Source organism: Thamnophis elegans, chromosome 1 (genome assembly GCF_009769535.1).
Source record: "Thamnophis elegans isolate rThaEle1 chromosome 1, rThaEle1.pri, whole genome shotgun sequence".
Taxonomy (NCBI): Eukaryota; Metazoa; Chordata; class Lepidosauria; order Squamata; family Colubridae; genus Thamnophis; species Thamnophis elegans.
The window spans coordinates 83,184,081-83,199,502 of NC_045541.1; the positions used below are offsets into that span (position 1 = coordinate 83,184,081).

The following is a 15,422-nucleotide window of genomic DNA, read 5'->3' on the forward strand; positions in this document are numbered from 1 at the left end:
TAAATTAAATCCATGATTAAATATGTCCCAGTTCTGAAACAATCCTTGCATTTTGATTAATGAAAAGACAACTCTGCAAATTTGAAGTGTGTTTAAACATGTCAGTTACTGTGCAGCAAATGATGCTAAATACTATTTTTGATTAGGCAAGAAGGGGTTATGTAACACATAACTTCTGATAAAAACAGTGTGGAGCTATTACTGTGGTTTAACCCTTTTAAAATACAATTCTCTTTTGATCATTTATTATTAAAATATATACTAATAATAATAATAATAATATATCCCTTGATAAGTTATATATTATGAAATGAAATTAGTATATCGAGGAGTTGATGTGTAGATAAGTAAAGCAGAGAAGTCTAACTTCGAATCATTTGTCTGTAAGATGAATTTTGAAACCTTTTCTTTAACTTTTATAATAAATTCAATTTTATCTTGAGAGGGTCATCTTAGATTTGCCAAAGAAATAATAATAAAGACTGAACTATTTTTATCTGTTTAAAAATTGACTGCTATTTCCAGTTTAAAATCTTGCACTACTTTACAAGAGTTTAAACAAACTGTAATTAAAACAAGTATAAAACCGCCTATTAAAACAATAATGAAAGACAAAAGTGGCAATTTTTTATAAATGTATAAATTTAATGTAAATATATAATTAAATTAAATTTAATGTATAATTTTTTCTATTTTTTTCTGAATTTTTAAAATAATAGCATTCTATAAACAAAATGTATTAATACCTTTTCAAATCATTTAAAAAATGTACATATATACAAAAAAGCATAATAACCAATTAAAAATAAAAATCTTAAAAGGAACTATTTTAATAAAACGTCTCTAGTTTTACTACAATACAAACGTCATGTTATGCTGCCCAATCCACACCCCATCAAACTGGGATTAAGAGTAAAAAGAACGAAAACTATGATTGTCCAAAACTGCTGCAACCAGAGTTTCCTGAGGGGGAGATGGAATACCACCTCTTTAAAAGTTCTATTATTTTTAAAATAATAAAAGCATTTATTGTTGCTTAGATTGTTTGTATATCCCTCCTGGAAGACATTATCCAACCAGGTAAACATGGATCTAATATACAGTTGGCTACACCCACAGCTCTGAAAACCTTATCCACTTCCTTAGATTTAACCAGAGGTGGGTTTCTGCCGGTTCGGCCCGGATCGGCGAACCAGTAGTGACGGTGGCAGGAGACTCTGCCCACCCACCCGGGGGAATGAGCAAACCGGTAGTAAGAAAAATGGAAACCTACCACTGCATTTAACGGATTCAAACTCTTTTCACGTAACTATATTAATCCCAGTCCAAGAATTTTGCACAGCTGAAGTCTAACTCAGACTGAATTCAAACAACAATTCAAACAATTTTATCCAAAGGATGGCTAGAATAGTCTTCACCATGGTCTTGTAGATGTTTGTAGGTTCTTCCTTTTCTGGAAAGGTGCCACCTGGGCTTTCAATATACTCACATCTGCCATCCCTGAGCAAAAGCAGTGAGTGGAATGGCTAGAGTTGATTTCAGAGACCTTTGATATCAGCTGTGTGGTTGAGCCAAGATAGGAATTTTTTGACTTATTACTTTGTAGCGAGAAAAGTAGCAAAACATAATTATTTTCCAACTGTTATTGCATCTGCAGAGAGCTTACTTTGAAGGAGTTCATAATGGTTATAACTCATGGTGATGATGTTGGGTTTCCTCAAGATCAGAGAAATCTTGGAATTGGAAGAGAAAGAACAATCAAGTCATTTAAGCTTTGGAACATATTTCAAGTCATATCACAATAATCTAAGTATAGTAAGTCAGTCAACTGCCCCAATTGTCTTTCAGAAAGAGCATTCCATGCTGTTGTAAGACTAAGAACCATGGAAGTAATATTTATAAGAAATAAATTCAAATAAACAATTGCTGTTAGATACATTCAACATTTAATTGCAAAAAGAAAAGATTGGTGTACTTAAGCTTCCCTTTCTATACTTCTTAAGAAACAAAGTCATGGATGACAATAAAATCAGGAAATTGTTTTTGTTAAAGTAGCAGTATTGTGACACAAACTCTCCTCCTTTTCAACATGTGGGTAGTGTCATAATGAACATATAAAAGGGGAGGACTTATGTCATGTTAATGTGATGTTTTCATCAGATGGATCGGTTAGAGCATCATTGCCAACTTCACCAGAATAGATCATCAAATAATTTTTCATTATCCTCAATCTATCAGTTTATTAGCTTTAAAATGGCACCTTCAGTATGTCTCATACAAACAGAATACCGTGGCTCTTCACACAGGAATTGGAGGGGAGGCAGTTTGCCCGTTGAAATAAGTCAGCCCTTTTTATGGTTCACTTTTTGCATTTTGATATACTTTTTAAAAGTTTCTGCCTTTTAATATAGATGGTATCTACCACATCAGCAAGTTGAGAATCGAACTGACATAGTTTGGGGAACTTTTATGCGTTCTTTCAAAAAAATAACAGGCTGCAGTCTTATATGATTTTTGATACATTATAGTTATATACTTCCTTTCCCTGTGCAGACAGACATGGATAGTTAAGTCATAATAAACCTAAGAGACTTGCTTTCCCTTAATAATGTCTATGATGGAGTGACTAACAGGCCACTACAGAGCTCTTTTCTTTATATAGGTAACACTGCTTACACTACAGTTTTGCTTTTTCCATTGTTATTATTAGATATTAGATATTGTTATTATTAGATAACAATGGAAAGAATTTTGGATCCATTATAACAATTGGGAGATAATTGTATATTCAGTTGTTGGAAAATAGTCACTGGTCTGGATACTCTTTCAATCAATAGAGTATTTATATATGTATCCAACTTACCTGTTGTGTTCAGTGTTAAGCTTTTTTCCTCAGTAGATGTTGAATGTTTAACTTCACATCGTATTGTCTTCCCAAAGCGCAGTTCTTTTGGATTTAAGTATATTTTACTAACAAAATAACATAAGTGATCTTTTCCAATATCAATATCCCTGGGATTGATATTTTCAGATATTTGTCTCCAGTCTTGGTACCATCTGACTTGTATATCATGAGGTGCAAATTGTGATATCAAAATTTCAAGGAGGATATTCTGATGATCTTGGCTTGCCTTTATTTCAGTCAAAACAGGCTGTTTGACTAAATGAGAAGAGGGGGGGGGAATGGAATAGAAATAACTATGTAAATAATATGTTTCCAGACCTTAATGTCAGGTCTGCAGTCATCTTTTCTTTTGGATCTTTGGCCTACCACACTTTCTATTATTCTACTATGCATTTTCTATTGTGAGAAAATGGGACGGGGGATTGTAAGAAGTGAGATGCTATGTAGCAATAACAAAATTCAGCTCTCTTAATAAATTGGAACTTTGAGCAATACTTTGCCTTGGACTCTGGTTTACTTTTGGATGCTATTTGAAACCCTGACACTTGATTTATTATGAATAATGCAAAAACAATGTTTAATACAAGAAAACACTGTAAGGATTGATCCTCTGGAGTCTTGCATAATGGAACTATTGCATGGCACCACTGCAGAAGACCAACTGGACAATTTTTACCAACTACAAAGTGAAGACACTTTCTGTACCATTTGCAACAAAACCCAATGAATGGAAATCATGTCTACAACCTTGTCTATGACTGACCCTTTAAGCAGGGCATAACAGACCTTTTTGTTGTTGTTTTTGTTAATTTCTCAATTTTTATTTTACTGTAAACATTAAAATACAAACTCCAAAAGAAAGAAAAAATACAAAAGCAAAATAAAAACTAAATAAGATCACACTCAAAAAGTACAAAAAGACAAAGCAAACCTATATATGTTGCCGTGGTTTATTCTACAGTTTTCTTGTGTGTTTCCAGCACTTGGTTGAAATTCAGTAACAGCATTATATAAGATATATAGGCATCAGCAGTGAAAGGAAAATGTGTGTATGTGTTATGATGTGCAATTAAAGAATGAAAGGACAGGGGTTGTGTTGTGTCATCATGTTTCATCATTGTGGTTGGAAATGGATGTCTATGCATCTTCTTGGTACGTAAGATAATCTTATCCCATAAATATTTCCCACATGCAATGCAAAGCCAGGGGTGTCCAGGCAGCATGGTCAAAGAAGAAACTGAGATGATGAAGAGCACCTCTGCTCCCAGAGATGTCACATCTGGGCTGTGGCTTAATTCCTGGTATCCATAGCACAAAGGACACAAGAAGATACACAACAGTGCTACAGACAGGGAGATTTTCTTTGAAGTAACATTGCAGGTGTAACGGATAGGAAATAGGGATGGGCCATTCTCCTCACCTGTTAAATTCTATTACTTTTAATAAAGTCTAAAAAGGATAAACAGAACCCAACTTCATCAATTAACATCAGAAGACAACTAAATAAATAAATAAAAATTGATACATACCTGGAAGTTTTAAATACACTTTTCTTGTAATAGGCTTTGTCAATCTTGTATGGTTCATCCTGAAACAAATAGCCTTATCATAAACTGAAGCAGTAGCTCTTAGTTTAAACATGGAAGTTAATTTGTAACAACCATTACAGGCCATCTCTAAATCTTCTGTGACCGCATTGTTTGGTGGTGAATTATCTCCCAGGAGCCACTGAGTATCAATTTCATTAGGATAGAAATCTGTGACATCACAAGTTAAATTTACACTTTGTCCATAATCTGCATCACTTGGTTCAATAACAATATTTGAAAGTTTGGGAAAATCTATAAAAGTGAGAAGACAGAAATCAACATTAGACAAGGAATCACTGTTAAATGCAAACAATACCCTAATATGCAGAGCATCAAATGAGTTAAGAATAATTTTAACATTATATTGTTACCACAAGAAAGAGGGAATCATTGTTCAATGAGAACTTGTGCTGTTGCAATAGATTAACAGCACTATTTCACACAGAGCAGTGCTCATACATGAAATCAGCCCTCAATTGATTTAGGCAAGTAGCAATTATTTCTGTTTCCCTGCTTCTTGTGTACATGTGTTAGTCATGCAGTGAGATACCAGTGCTTCTCACTATTTGGTTTGTTTCCACACATTAATCCATAGCATGTTACTGTATTCTGATGTGAACTTAGAAGTAAAATGTATGTAACAATGCCATAAAGTTTATCTCTCTATCTATCTATCTATCTATCTATCTATCTATCTATCTATCTATCTATCTATCTATCTATCTATCTAGACAACTAGTTCCTATTTATGACAGTCGCAGAGACGCAGGAAGATGTGATCACATTTTGTGACCTTCTGACAAGTAAAGTTAATAGGGAATCCAGATAACCAGGTTACTACCTTAACAACTGTCTATGGAGATTCTCAGTCATCCAGGTCATGGTTGTCCCAAAGGTGCATTTTTCAAGAGGCAACTGGACTTTCTGACTTTTCTTTGAAGACTTTAACCCCTTTTTCAAACCAGTGATCCCCTCTGTCCATGCATTTATGAAGTGGTTGTTTGTTGTACAGGTGGTTGTTGTTTTACATTGGGAAACAAAACAAACACTTCATAAATGCATGACACAACATAGAAGACCAAACACATCAGGACTAGATTCAGCAGTCCATCTGCATTTAAAATACAGTGGCTACTCTTTTGAAGACATCAAAGTCCATATTTTGGACAGAGAGAATCGTTGGTTTGAAAGAGGGGTCGAAGAGGCCATCTATGTCAAAACTGAACAGCCCTATCTCAACAGAGGGGAAGGGATACGGAATCATCTATCTCCTATCTACAACAGAGGCCTTTCCACGGTTCCAAGAAGGCTCCACACCCATTTGCACCACTCAGGTGACTCTGATGAAAGAGATAAACCTCCAGGTGACCTCAACAATCAGCTAAAAGAATGCAAATGACCAGTTGTCTGCAAGGAGTATAAATCCTTCCATTTCCCAGCATCCAGTCAGAGGGGAAGAAGCTTCTTGGATGAGAACTGAAATGTCTTCAAAGACAAACCAGAAAGTCCAGTTGCCTCTTGAAAAAAGCACCTTTGGGACAACCATGACCTGGATGACTGAGAATCTCCATAGACATTCCAAGGGACATAGATTTTTTTATAGCAATGATAACAATCACCTTTCAGCATAACTTTATATCCCTCCCGTACAATTTTCTTGCAATGATTTATTTCAACAAAGAATTCTACTTCATGGTCTTCTGCGCTGGGTGTAAAGGTTATTTCACTCGCCCTGGAGTACAGCTTTGACATTCTGTCCAACTGCGGCTCCCCTGTTTTAACTTCAGCACCCAAGAGCTCTTCAAAGCCCTTTCTCCAAGAAATGTCACACTCAGGTGGATGGTATTCTGTCAATAAGCAACTCAATGTGATGGGTTTCCCACACTCAGGAACAGGGGGCTTACATTCGATTTTGTCAACTTTGGGGGCCACAACTGTAAATAAAGCACAACAGCAAATAACAGAGTTAGTATTCAGTACAAAGTTGTGAAGTCAAACCACAAACTTCTCTTCCCACATGACTGTTTAGCTTACACAACTAAGTACCAAAGTCATCATCCAAACACAATAAAATGCCAAAGGTATATAAATTACAAATCTGATGAAAAATGGTAGAAAATGGCCTCAATGATAACGTAACCAATGAAGATTTCTAAATTGGTGTGGAAATAGATTTTCAGTTGCTCATGTAATATTCCATTTATGCACTAAAAAAGAGATCCTGTAATCCGCACATAGATGCAACTGAAGCTATTAGCATATATTTCCCCATTTTGCACATCCAACTTCTAGCTATTTGGCAGTGGCAAGTGTTACATGAAGCCACATCATAAGGCATCAAAGAGTAACCTACTCAGCAATATCCCTTTCTGCTTCAGAAGAATATTGCATGAAAGAACTTAGTTGATTTCAGATACCAAAGTCAAACCCTGGCCTGACAGCATATATGTCTTCCCCTTCTATTACCAGGTTGGTCCTTGTGATGGTTCAGGATTCTACTATAGGTCTTTATGGCTTTCATAAATTTAACATCTGCCCAATTGCATAAGTGGGAGAGAGGGATTCTGTCATCTCCTAAATATCAATAGTTGTATTTATCATACACATATAGTAAGAGGAGTCTTATTCTGAGATGCATGGAATATTATTCTGAGAAAATAAAATTTAATTGAATTCACACCTTGTGGCAATATGGAAAGAGAAGAATTAAAAAATGGAACATAAAGAGAAAAAGTAGGGGATCATGACTATTAATACAATAGCAGTAAAACTTTAGAAGTGTCAGTTGTTAAAAGAGTGGGATTACATCAGAGGAACAGGATTTTACTTTTTTGCAAAAAGGAGCTACACTTTATTGGAACTACTCTATAACTTAGCCCTTAAGAGTGAAACATGCAATGTACAATATAGGATAATAAAAAATTGTACTTTTTCTGCTCCACTTACCCAAAGTGTTCATCTGCCATACAGATTCTTTATATACTTGTGGTCTTTGAAGCTTAGCTTTGCAGACAAACTTCTTTCCAGAATCTTCCACTTGGGGGCAATAGTGGATCTTGCTAATGCAAAAGTAAAGCCCATCAGGACCTTTTGTGGGTGGAGTTGAAAGGGAACTGTCTACAATTCCATCATCATTAGTCCAACAGACTTCAAGGGAGTCCGGAAAATAAGAATGAATTTTGCAACTAAGAGTGAGTGGTTCATTTGATCTTGGCATATTTGTGGAACAACGAACTTCATGAAGCTCTGGTAAGGCTAGGAAGAAAACCAAAAAGATTTCAATTCAATCAGCAAAAATGTGATGTGCAGAGATATCCCCAGATAATAGTGAAGAGCCTTCAAAGCCAATGCATCAGTCTCCCAAAGCTTTAATGATATCTCTTACCATTTTTCCTTACCCATGTATCCATAGGTATTTATTCACACACAGCAAGGGAGGACCAAGCCAAACTCATTTGCTAAGGAACTCTGACTGTAGATAAATCACTATCTGTCAGTTGAAAGGTCAAAAACCTCTTGCTTAGATACATCATCTCTGACCAACAAATTGTTTCTTTATGGTGCGGAATAGAAGAATAAATTAGTGTCCTAGTTTCCATTTGCATTTGGCTGCCATTATATACTTAAAAGGGTTAAATCTTCTCCTTTGGGATTATCCTTGTTAAATAAGCACATGTGTTGTTTTCACTAGAAAGTTCTATTCTTCTCTACACACATATGGGTAGATAGATAATGTAATTTTTGTATGTGTGTCATTTGAGTTTCTCTCTCTTTACTTTTGTCTGCCTTTTACCCTGTTTTGCCAAAGAGTTAACTATTTTTAGTCTTGGCAGATGTTTCACAAATATGGACTGTAGTCTAAGGTATCTGCTGGGACCATGGCTGGACCAAAATTAGCTAAGGCTTCTCTAGTTTCATACATTTTGAAACTTAGCAGTTCTCTTATAAACTATAAAATAACTTTAAAATTTCAACATCATTAAATACCCTGCCATAATCCTCACTTACCTATGACTTTAAGTGATTTGGTTTTAGTACACAATCCATGCTGAAAGCCCTTGTGTTTAATTTCTAATAAAAGTTGAAATTTTTCCAGCTTCTGTACATCTGGATTCAGGCAGATTTTCCACTGGAAGTCATAATAGTTTTTTGGTTTTGATTTCAACTCTGGATGAGCTTTAAACATGTCCTCCAAGTTCCCGAGGAGAGGAGAATTTTCAGCATCTTCCGTAGGTTCTTCAACTGAGGTCGTAGGCCAAGAGGCTATTTTCTGTTTTGTTTTCTGAGGTTCAGTCACTAAGAAGAGGTCTACCTGCAAAGGCTTGGGTCGAAAGTGTGAAATCAAGCATTGCACCTCTGTTTCTTCCAAATGCTTCAGTTCCTCACTTCCAACCATTTCCACAGATGGTGCATCTATTAAAAAAAATAAGGAAAAATGGAAATTCTGTTGCTTGAAATGTTGCAGCAATATTTTAGGATTATTCTTTCAACATTGTACAAAGCATTCTATTCTTAAAAACAGTTATATACGTATCTACTCAGTGAATTTCACAGCTGTGTAATGGGCATTTCTTAGATTGGCAAATATATATATATATATATATATATATATATATATATATATATATATATATATATATATGTTTTTTTTATTTGTGCTGATAAATAAATAAAGGGAGACTAGTATAGATCTATTTCAAGCTATTTAGCTCTCATCAGCTAGCCATATATATATATATATATATATATATATATATATATATATATATATATATATATATATATATATATATATATATATATATATATATATATATATATATATATATATATATATATATATATATGCAAGGATATTCTGCCCTGCTCCAATAACCAAACCCTGTTCTGGCTCAGGAAGGAGATAAAAGACTGATAGACATTTATGGGGAGAGAAATTAAGAAATCTGATTGTTGGGCTCTCTGGCTTTATTTTCACTTTCACCAAGAATAGACATCAATCCATCGCTCTCTTTAACATGGGATGGAAGGAGCAGAGAGGAGGTGAGTTCACATGAATGGCTAGACAAGCAAGTTTACTCATCTGCCAAAAGATTTTGTACCCGTGTTCTGCACAGGTACTAGAGTTTTGTTCCAGGTGATAATTGGATTTCTTTTAGTTTAGTTTCTTTAGTTTCTTCAGTTTAACTTTGTTCTGGAAAACGATGTCTAAAAGGATTACATAAAAAATCCTCATTTAGTGATCACCTTGTTTAGTGATCATTTACAGTTACAATGCTAATAAGAAAATAATGTTGTAACCAGTTCTTGCATATATGACCTTCACAGGTCTATAAAGCAAAAGGAAGGATGAAGTAAGATCATAAATGCCATTTTACTTAGCGAGTGCCTCACTTAATGGCTGAGTTACCAGACCCAATTTTGATGACTAAATGAGGATTCCCTATAATTTTATAGGTGCAACATAATTGCTTATATTTAATCTATTTTCCATTTTCTGCTGTTGGTCTTTGCTTCTGCGTGGCTGTTCTCTGAGAGTTTTACAGTAATGATATTTTAAAATTAACTTTCACAAATATAAACTTTGGCTGAAATTTTATAGACAAATGATGGTATCGATAAGACATATTTAGAATGACTTACGTTTCTTTAAAAAGACAATGTACAGCAGCAATCCAACTAGAAGAAAAGAAATCAGAAAACATAAAACCAGCCCAATTGTTAATGGAGTAGTCGAATAAGGTTCTGTAGAAAGACAATAAAAAAATAAATTATGTTATTTCTGATATACTCAAAATATTTATTGCTCTTTTTGCTTTTGATAAGTAAGCATTTTACATGTAATTACATAATAAGAAACAAACAATGCTGATACGGGGTATTCTGTCATAAGCAAAACATTAAGTCAGGGGTGTCAAACACAGGGCCCGAGGGCCGGATCCAGCCTGCGGGGTGCTTAGATCTGGCCTGCGGGGCCGCCTGGAAACAATGAAGGACCGGCCCACCGTGCCTCTGCCAGCAAAAATTGACGACCACCACAGGCGGCCCTCTTGAGCTCCATTTTCGCTGGCAGAGGGTTGCAGGAGGCCATCACAGCTGAAAATGGACCTTGGGAACAGATTTTCACTGGCAGAGTGCTTGGACCACCACAGGTGCCACTGATATGAATGTTGTTGAGTTGGCCACACCCACCCCATCCCCCCAAGGTAAACACAACCCTGAAGTGGCCCTCAATGATATCAAGTTTGACACCCCTATGAGAAGCAAGAGAGCTATTAAATTTTTCATAGTGAGTACCTGTTACTGTTAAAGTTACATTGTAGACTGGAAATCTGGCAAATGACTTATGCTGCACAATACAACTATAGACGTTTCCTTGGTCTTGTGAAGATGGTTGAAGTCTCAGTTTACTGGTGGTGTTGTAAGTGCCATCACCATTTTTCACAGATCTTCCCATGCAAATATCCTCTGCAAGTATATCTTTATCCGACATGTGCTTAGAATGCTTTTGCCAAAGAATGGCAATGGAATCAGGATAGAATTTATTCACTCTACATCTCAGTGTCTTTACATTTCCGTTTTCAATTTCAAGTTCCTTGGGAGACAGTTGGACAGTTGGTTCAACTATATTGCATTTGAATAAAAATGGAATTGGTTATTGATTTTTCTACATATGTTGTTTTTTATTTTGCCTTTCAGCCTCCCAAACAGCATTTGTATTTAACATTCAATTGAAATAACACCTAAAGGAAAAAGAAAAAAACACTACAGATTTTCCAAAAACTGTGAAGAAAGAAAGAAAGAAAGAAAGAAAGAAAGAAAGAAAGAAAGAAAGAAAGAAAGAAGTAAGTAAGTAAGTAAGTAAGTAAGTAAGGAAGGAAGGAAGGAAGGAAGGAAGGAAAGGCAAAGTATGAATCAGTGTAGGCATGTTGTAGAAACAAGATTGTTTTGAAAGGATAGAACAATATGGGGGGACATAATGAAGGGCATCGGTATAAATTAGTTTTAGCCATATTACTTTCTTTTTTATTTTCATTCATTTACAGTAATTTCTTTTGCATGTTTTTTTTCTTCTGTACTTTGCACAGTGTTACTATCCCCAAGGAGAGCAGCACGAGGATATATAGGTATTCTGGGGAGAGACTGCTGACAGAAAAGGTGATTTTTAAAAAAGTAGCAGCTAGCAGGAAAAACACTGTAATGAGTATAGAGGTCTTGAATGACAGAGGGAAGAGCAATAATCAGATAAATGAGACTTGAGCCCAGGACAAGAAAGTGGTTTGTGAAAAGGCTTTGAATAGCCTCCTCTCCCTAATTCATATGAAAAATGAAATAGGAGGAATGGAAGAAATTCATAATCTGCAAATCTTGTTAATAAAAGTAGCTTTGGGCCTCAAGGTTTCTAAATCTAGTCTATGTCAGCCCTGGAAGCCATCTTTTCTGTTGGAGATTCAGGGCTGCCACATTTAGTGCCTGGGAAAACAGGAGGGGGACTTGCATGGAGTGGTGAAGGATTAACCATAACAACATTTCTTTCTCTGGGCATTTGGCCTGCATCTGGTTGGAAGTGACTGGGGTTTGATTGGACCTGTGGATGCAGAAGATGTATCTATAACTTTCTTTTGGGTGGGGAAATCTGGAACTCTCAGATTCATTGTTACACCATTCAAACTCCACCAAATATTTTTAATTGTCGTGTTGTTTTTCTTGTGCCATTATACCTAACTCTTTAGGTAGATAATAGCAGAAAAGTGACAGAGAAGACCAACCAGGGCCCAATGAAGATGGAAGAAGATATGCCTAGGTTACCTTAAAACAGCTAATATCTTTGATTCTCGCTGATCACCCAATCTTGCCAACAAGATACCAGGTAACAAAGGCTCATCATAACTTGTACATCCCTTGCACCTTTCAGCTTGAAGAAAAAATCTTTTTAAACACCTGTAAGGCTAAGAACAACCTACATGTGTCTCATTCTTTGACTAAAGGCAGTATCATGGAGGTATGACATAGAAAATACATTTGTTTAATTCAACATAGGCATTATCTGACTGCAACTAATTAGTTGCCCTAATAACAAGAGTTATCAAGAAATCTTTATATTGTTGTTAAATAAAATGAGAAATGTAAACAAGAATGGACAATGTTGACTCTTGGCAATTGCCGGGTGAAATCCCCAATTTTCTTGGCAAGGTTTCAGAAGTGGTTTGCCATTGCTTCCTTCCTAGGGCTGAGAGTGACTGGTCCATCTGGCTTTGTACCTAAAGCAGGACTAGAAGTCACAGTCTCCCAGTTTCTAGCCTGATGCTTTAACCATTACATCACAGGGATTCTGTCAGGCCTGCATTTATATTCCTTTTAGAATTTTGGCCTGCCACACTTTTTCTTATTTCATTATGCTGTTTCTTTAAGTATTTTGGAATTTATTGTTTTTCATTCTTTGCTAGAAGCCAAGGTCATCCTTTGTCTCCGCACTTTCACACCTGCCCGGAAGAAGCTGGGCATGGACGCCAGCGTGGAAGAAGGAGATTGGACAATATGATGGATTGTGGGTGTGGGGACAAGATCATGAACTTTTAACTGGGTGGGATTCTGATGTAACTTCCAGAGTTGGTATCCCCACACCTATGTGCCAACATGCATGCTTTATTAAATTGGAATTTTAAGCATAGTTTTGCCTTCGATTCTGATTTGATTTTACATAGTATTTGGTACTCTTACAGATTCTTTAGACAATGTAAAATGAAGAAATGTGGAGGGACTTTCTTTTGTTTTCTACCTCCCTGTTCTCAGGGTTCCCCTTTCTTACAAGGATCTAGTTGGATCTTCTTCATAAAAGGAAGAGATTTGGAATACAATCTTATACAACTGGTATTCATCTTAATACATTTTAAGAATTCCAAAAGAATAAGTTTGCTCTCTGGAAAGGTATACCTCAAATGTCACTTACCAACTAGATCTAAAGTGGTGGCTCCTTCAGTTTTAACAGAGGTAGCAATCACGACACATATATATTTGCCCTCTTCCTTAAACTGTATTTGTGGAAGAAAAAGGGAAGCATCTCCATTTTTTAATTGAATTGTATCCAGTCTTGAACCATTTCTATTTGAAGAATGTTTTCCAGCAACAACTGAATAAAGTTTTTCTACTTTATTCCCTTCAGGTGTCTCCAAATACCAGATGAACATTGTTTTTTTGATATCCAGTTCTGGGGGAGGGTAGTCAGAGATATTACACTGAAGTGTCACATTTGTACCCAAGATTGCTGTCTTCTGAGCTGGCATGCTTACTTTCAAGGCTTCTTCATAAAAAAAATGAAAAAAAATGGATTGCAGATTATTTTGATTAATTACCCTTCTTCTTCCCTTCTTCCCTCCCCTCCCAGTTCTCACATTTCATAAAGAGCATTGCAAAATAGCAGTGGTGGAATGGCAAGAGACAAAGCAATTGGAGGTCATAAAGACTAAGTGGAACATTGACTACTTTTGGAGTAAACCAGAATTTGGCAAGAGTTATACAATCCAGATGACACAATTGTGACTGCATAATTACAAGCAAATTACTACAATGGATAGTTTTTTTCTTAGCTAATTACAGTTCAGTTGTGATCCAGCTAGAATATTTCAATAAGGTGTCAATTGCCATCATGCAGTACGACAATAAAGAGACACACAAACTCTAATCCTGAGCACCCAGTTCAGGCTTAATAGAATGTCTGAACCCAGCCCCTGTGGAGAATTAGAGTGCAAGATGGAACAACTTACTAAATTTAAATAAAAAATCAGCATTTCATTTGCAGCTTGTGAATCTTATATTAGTCATTTGACTAATCCTTCCTCCAATATAGTGTCCCTTATAAAAGATAAATTAATTTTAATTTTACTATTAATGAATAAATGTGTTATCAAAACTAAAGGAAAGATCAAGGTACTGCTTGTATTCTAAGGCTGGGTTTTATTAAATGATGAGCACATCAGATTAAAATTATATTTAGATGAACATAACAGAAGATATTGTAAATCACAGTGGACCAGGCTATTGTTAGTTTAAACAAGGAATTAATATAACAGCTCAATAGGAACAGGATTAGCGAGTTGAAGTGTTTTCAAAGTCATAAACAGATCCAGAGAATGGAATTTAACGAATAAACGGGCTCGTTCCTGTGAGGAACCTTTACCTTTGCTCTGGGCGAGGAACACCTCACCCAGAGCAAAGGTAGAGCTAAAGTGCTGTCGAGCGCATTTATTGGAGGAGGGAGGTGGCTCTACCCTCAGACACCGATCTCTGACCAGCTGCCTTGCGCGGTCGGCCCCGTTCCTCCTCAAAGGAGACCTTATATATATGCATATACTACATACATACATAAATACACACACACACCCAAGTCTCAACATTTCTAACGCTCGACAACATTTGCCCTTGAGGGGCCCTCGCCTCGCCGCCACTCAAAACAGCAGCAAGAACGTAGCAAAGCACTTCCGCCATCCTCGCCCTGCCACCTGCGTCCCGGCCACCTTGAATGTATAGCAGGTGTATATATGTGTATAAATTTGTGTGTCGTGTGTGTGACTGTAATGTATAGCAAGCTTTATAGCAGGCGCGGGACTGCTTTTGTGCTTTGTTTTTTGCTTCCTTACCTGAATTCCCAGGAGCAGAGCTGAGACACGTCCAGAGGCTAAAGAAAATATAAAATCTTTGAACGGAGTTTGATTCCTGGAAATTTATGCGGACATATCGAGGCAGTTTTCTCAGCCGGAGACCAAAGCGAGTCGCCATCGCCCCCTTTCCTTTTGATTTCTCAATCTGGACCAGAGTTTTTAGATAATTGCGCTTTAAAGAGTAGGCAGAATCCATCCTACGCAGCTCTTTAGAGCTCTTGCTTGGAGGATCACATTTCTCTCTCTCTCACCTGCGAGGCAGGACAATGA

The 15,422-nt window shown here is 36.3% G+C and overlaps 1 gene segment (V, D, J or C); it reads right to left on the minus strand.

Moving 5' to 3' along the window:
* Nucleotides 1-1,458: 1,458 nt before the first annotated feature.
* LOC116512186 lies at nt 1,459-13,530 on the minus strand. The segment is given in 9 exon segments: nt 1,459-1,733; nt 2,864-3,160; nt 4,435-4,746; nt 6,114-6,428; nt 7,441-7,749; nt 8,503-8,907; nt 10,138-10,239; nt 10,792-11,237; nt 13,445-13,530. Coding segments are annotated over 8 exon segments (1,983 nt in total).
* Between the last annotated feature and the right edge of the window lie 1,892 nt (nt 13,531-15,422).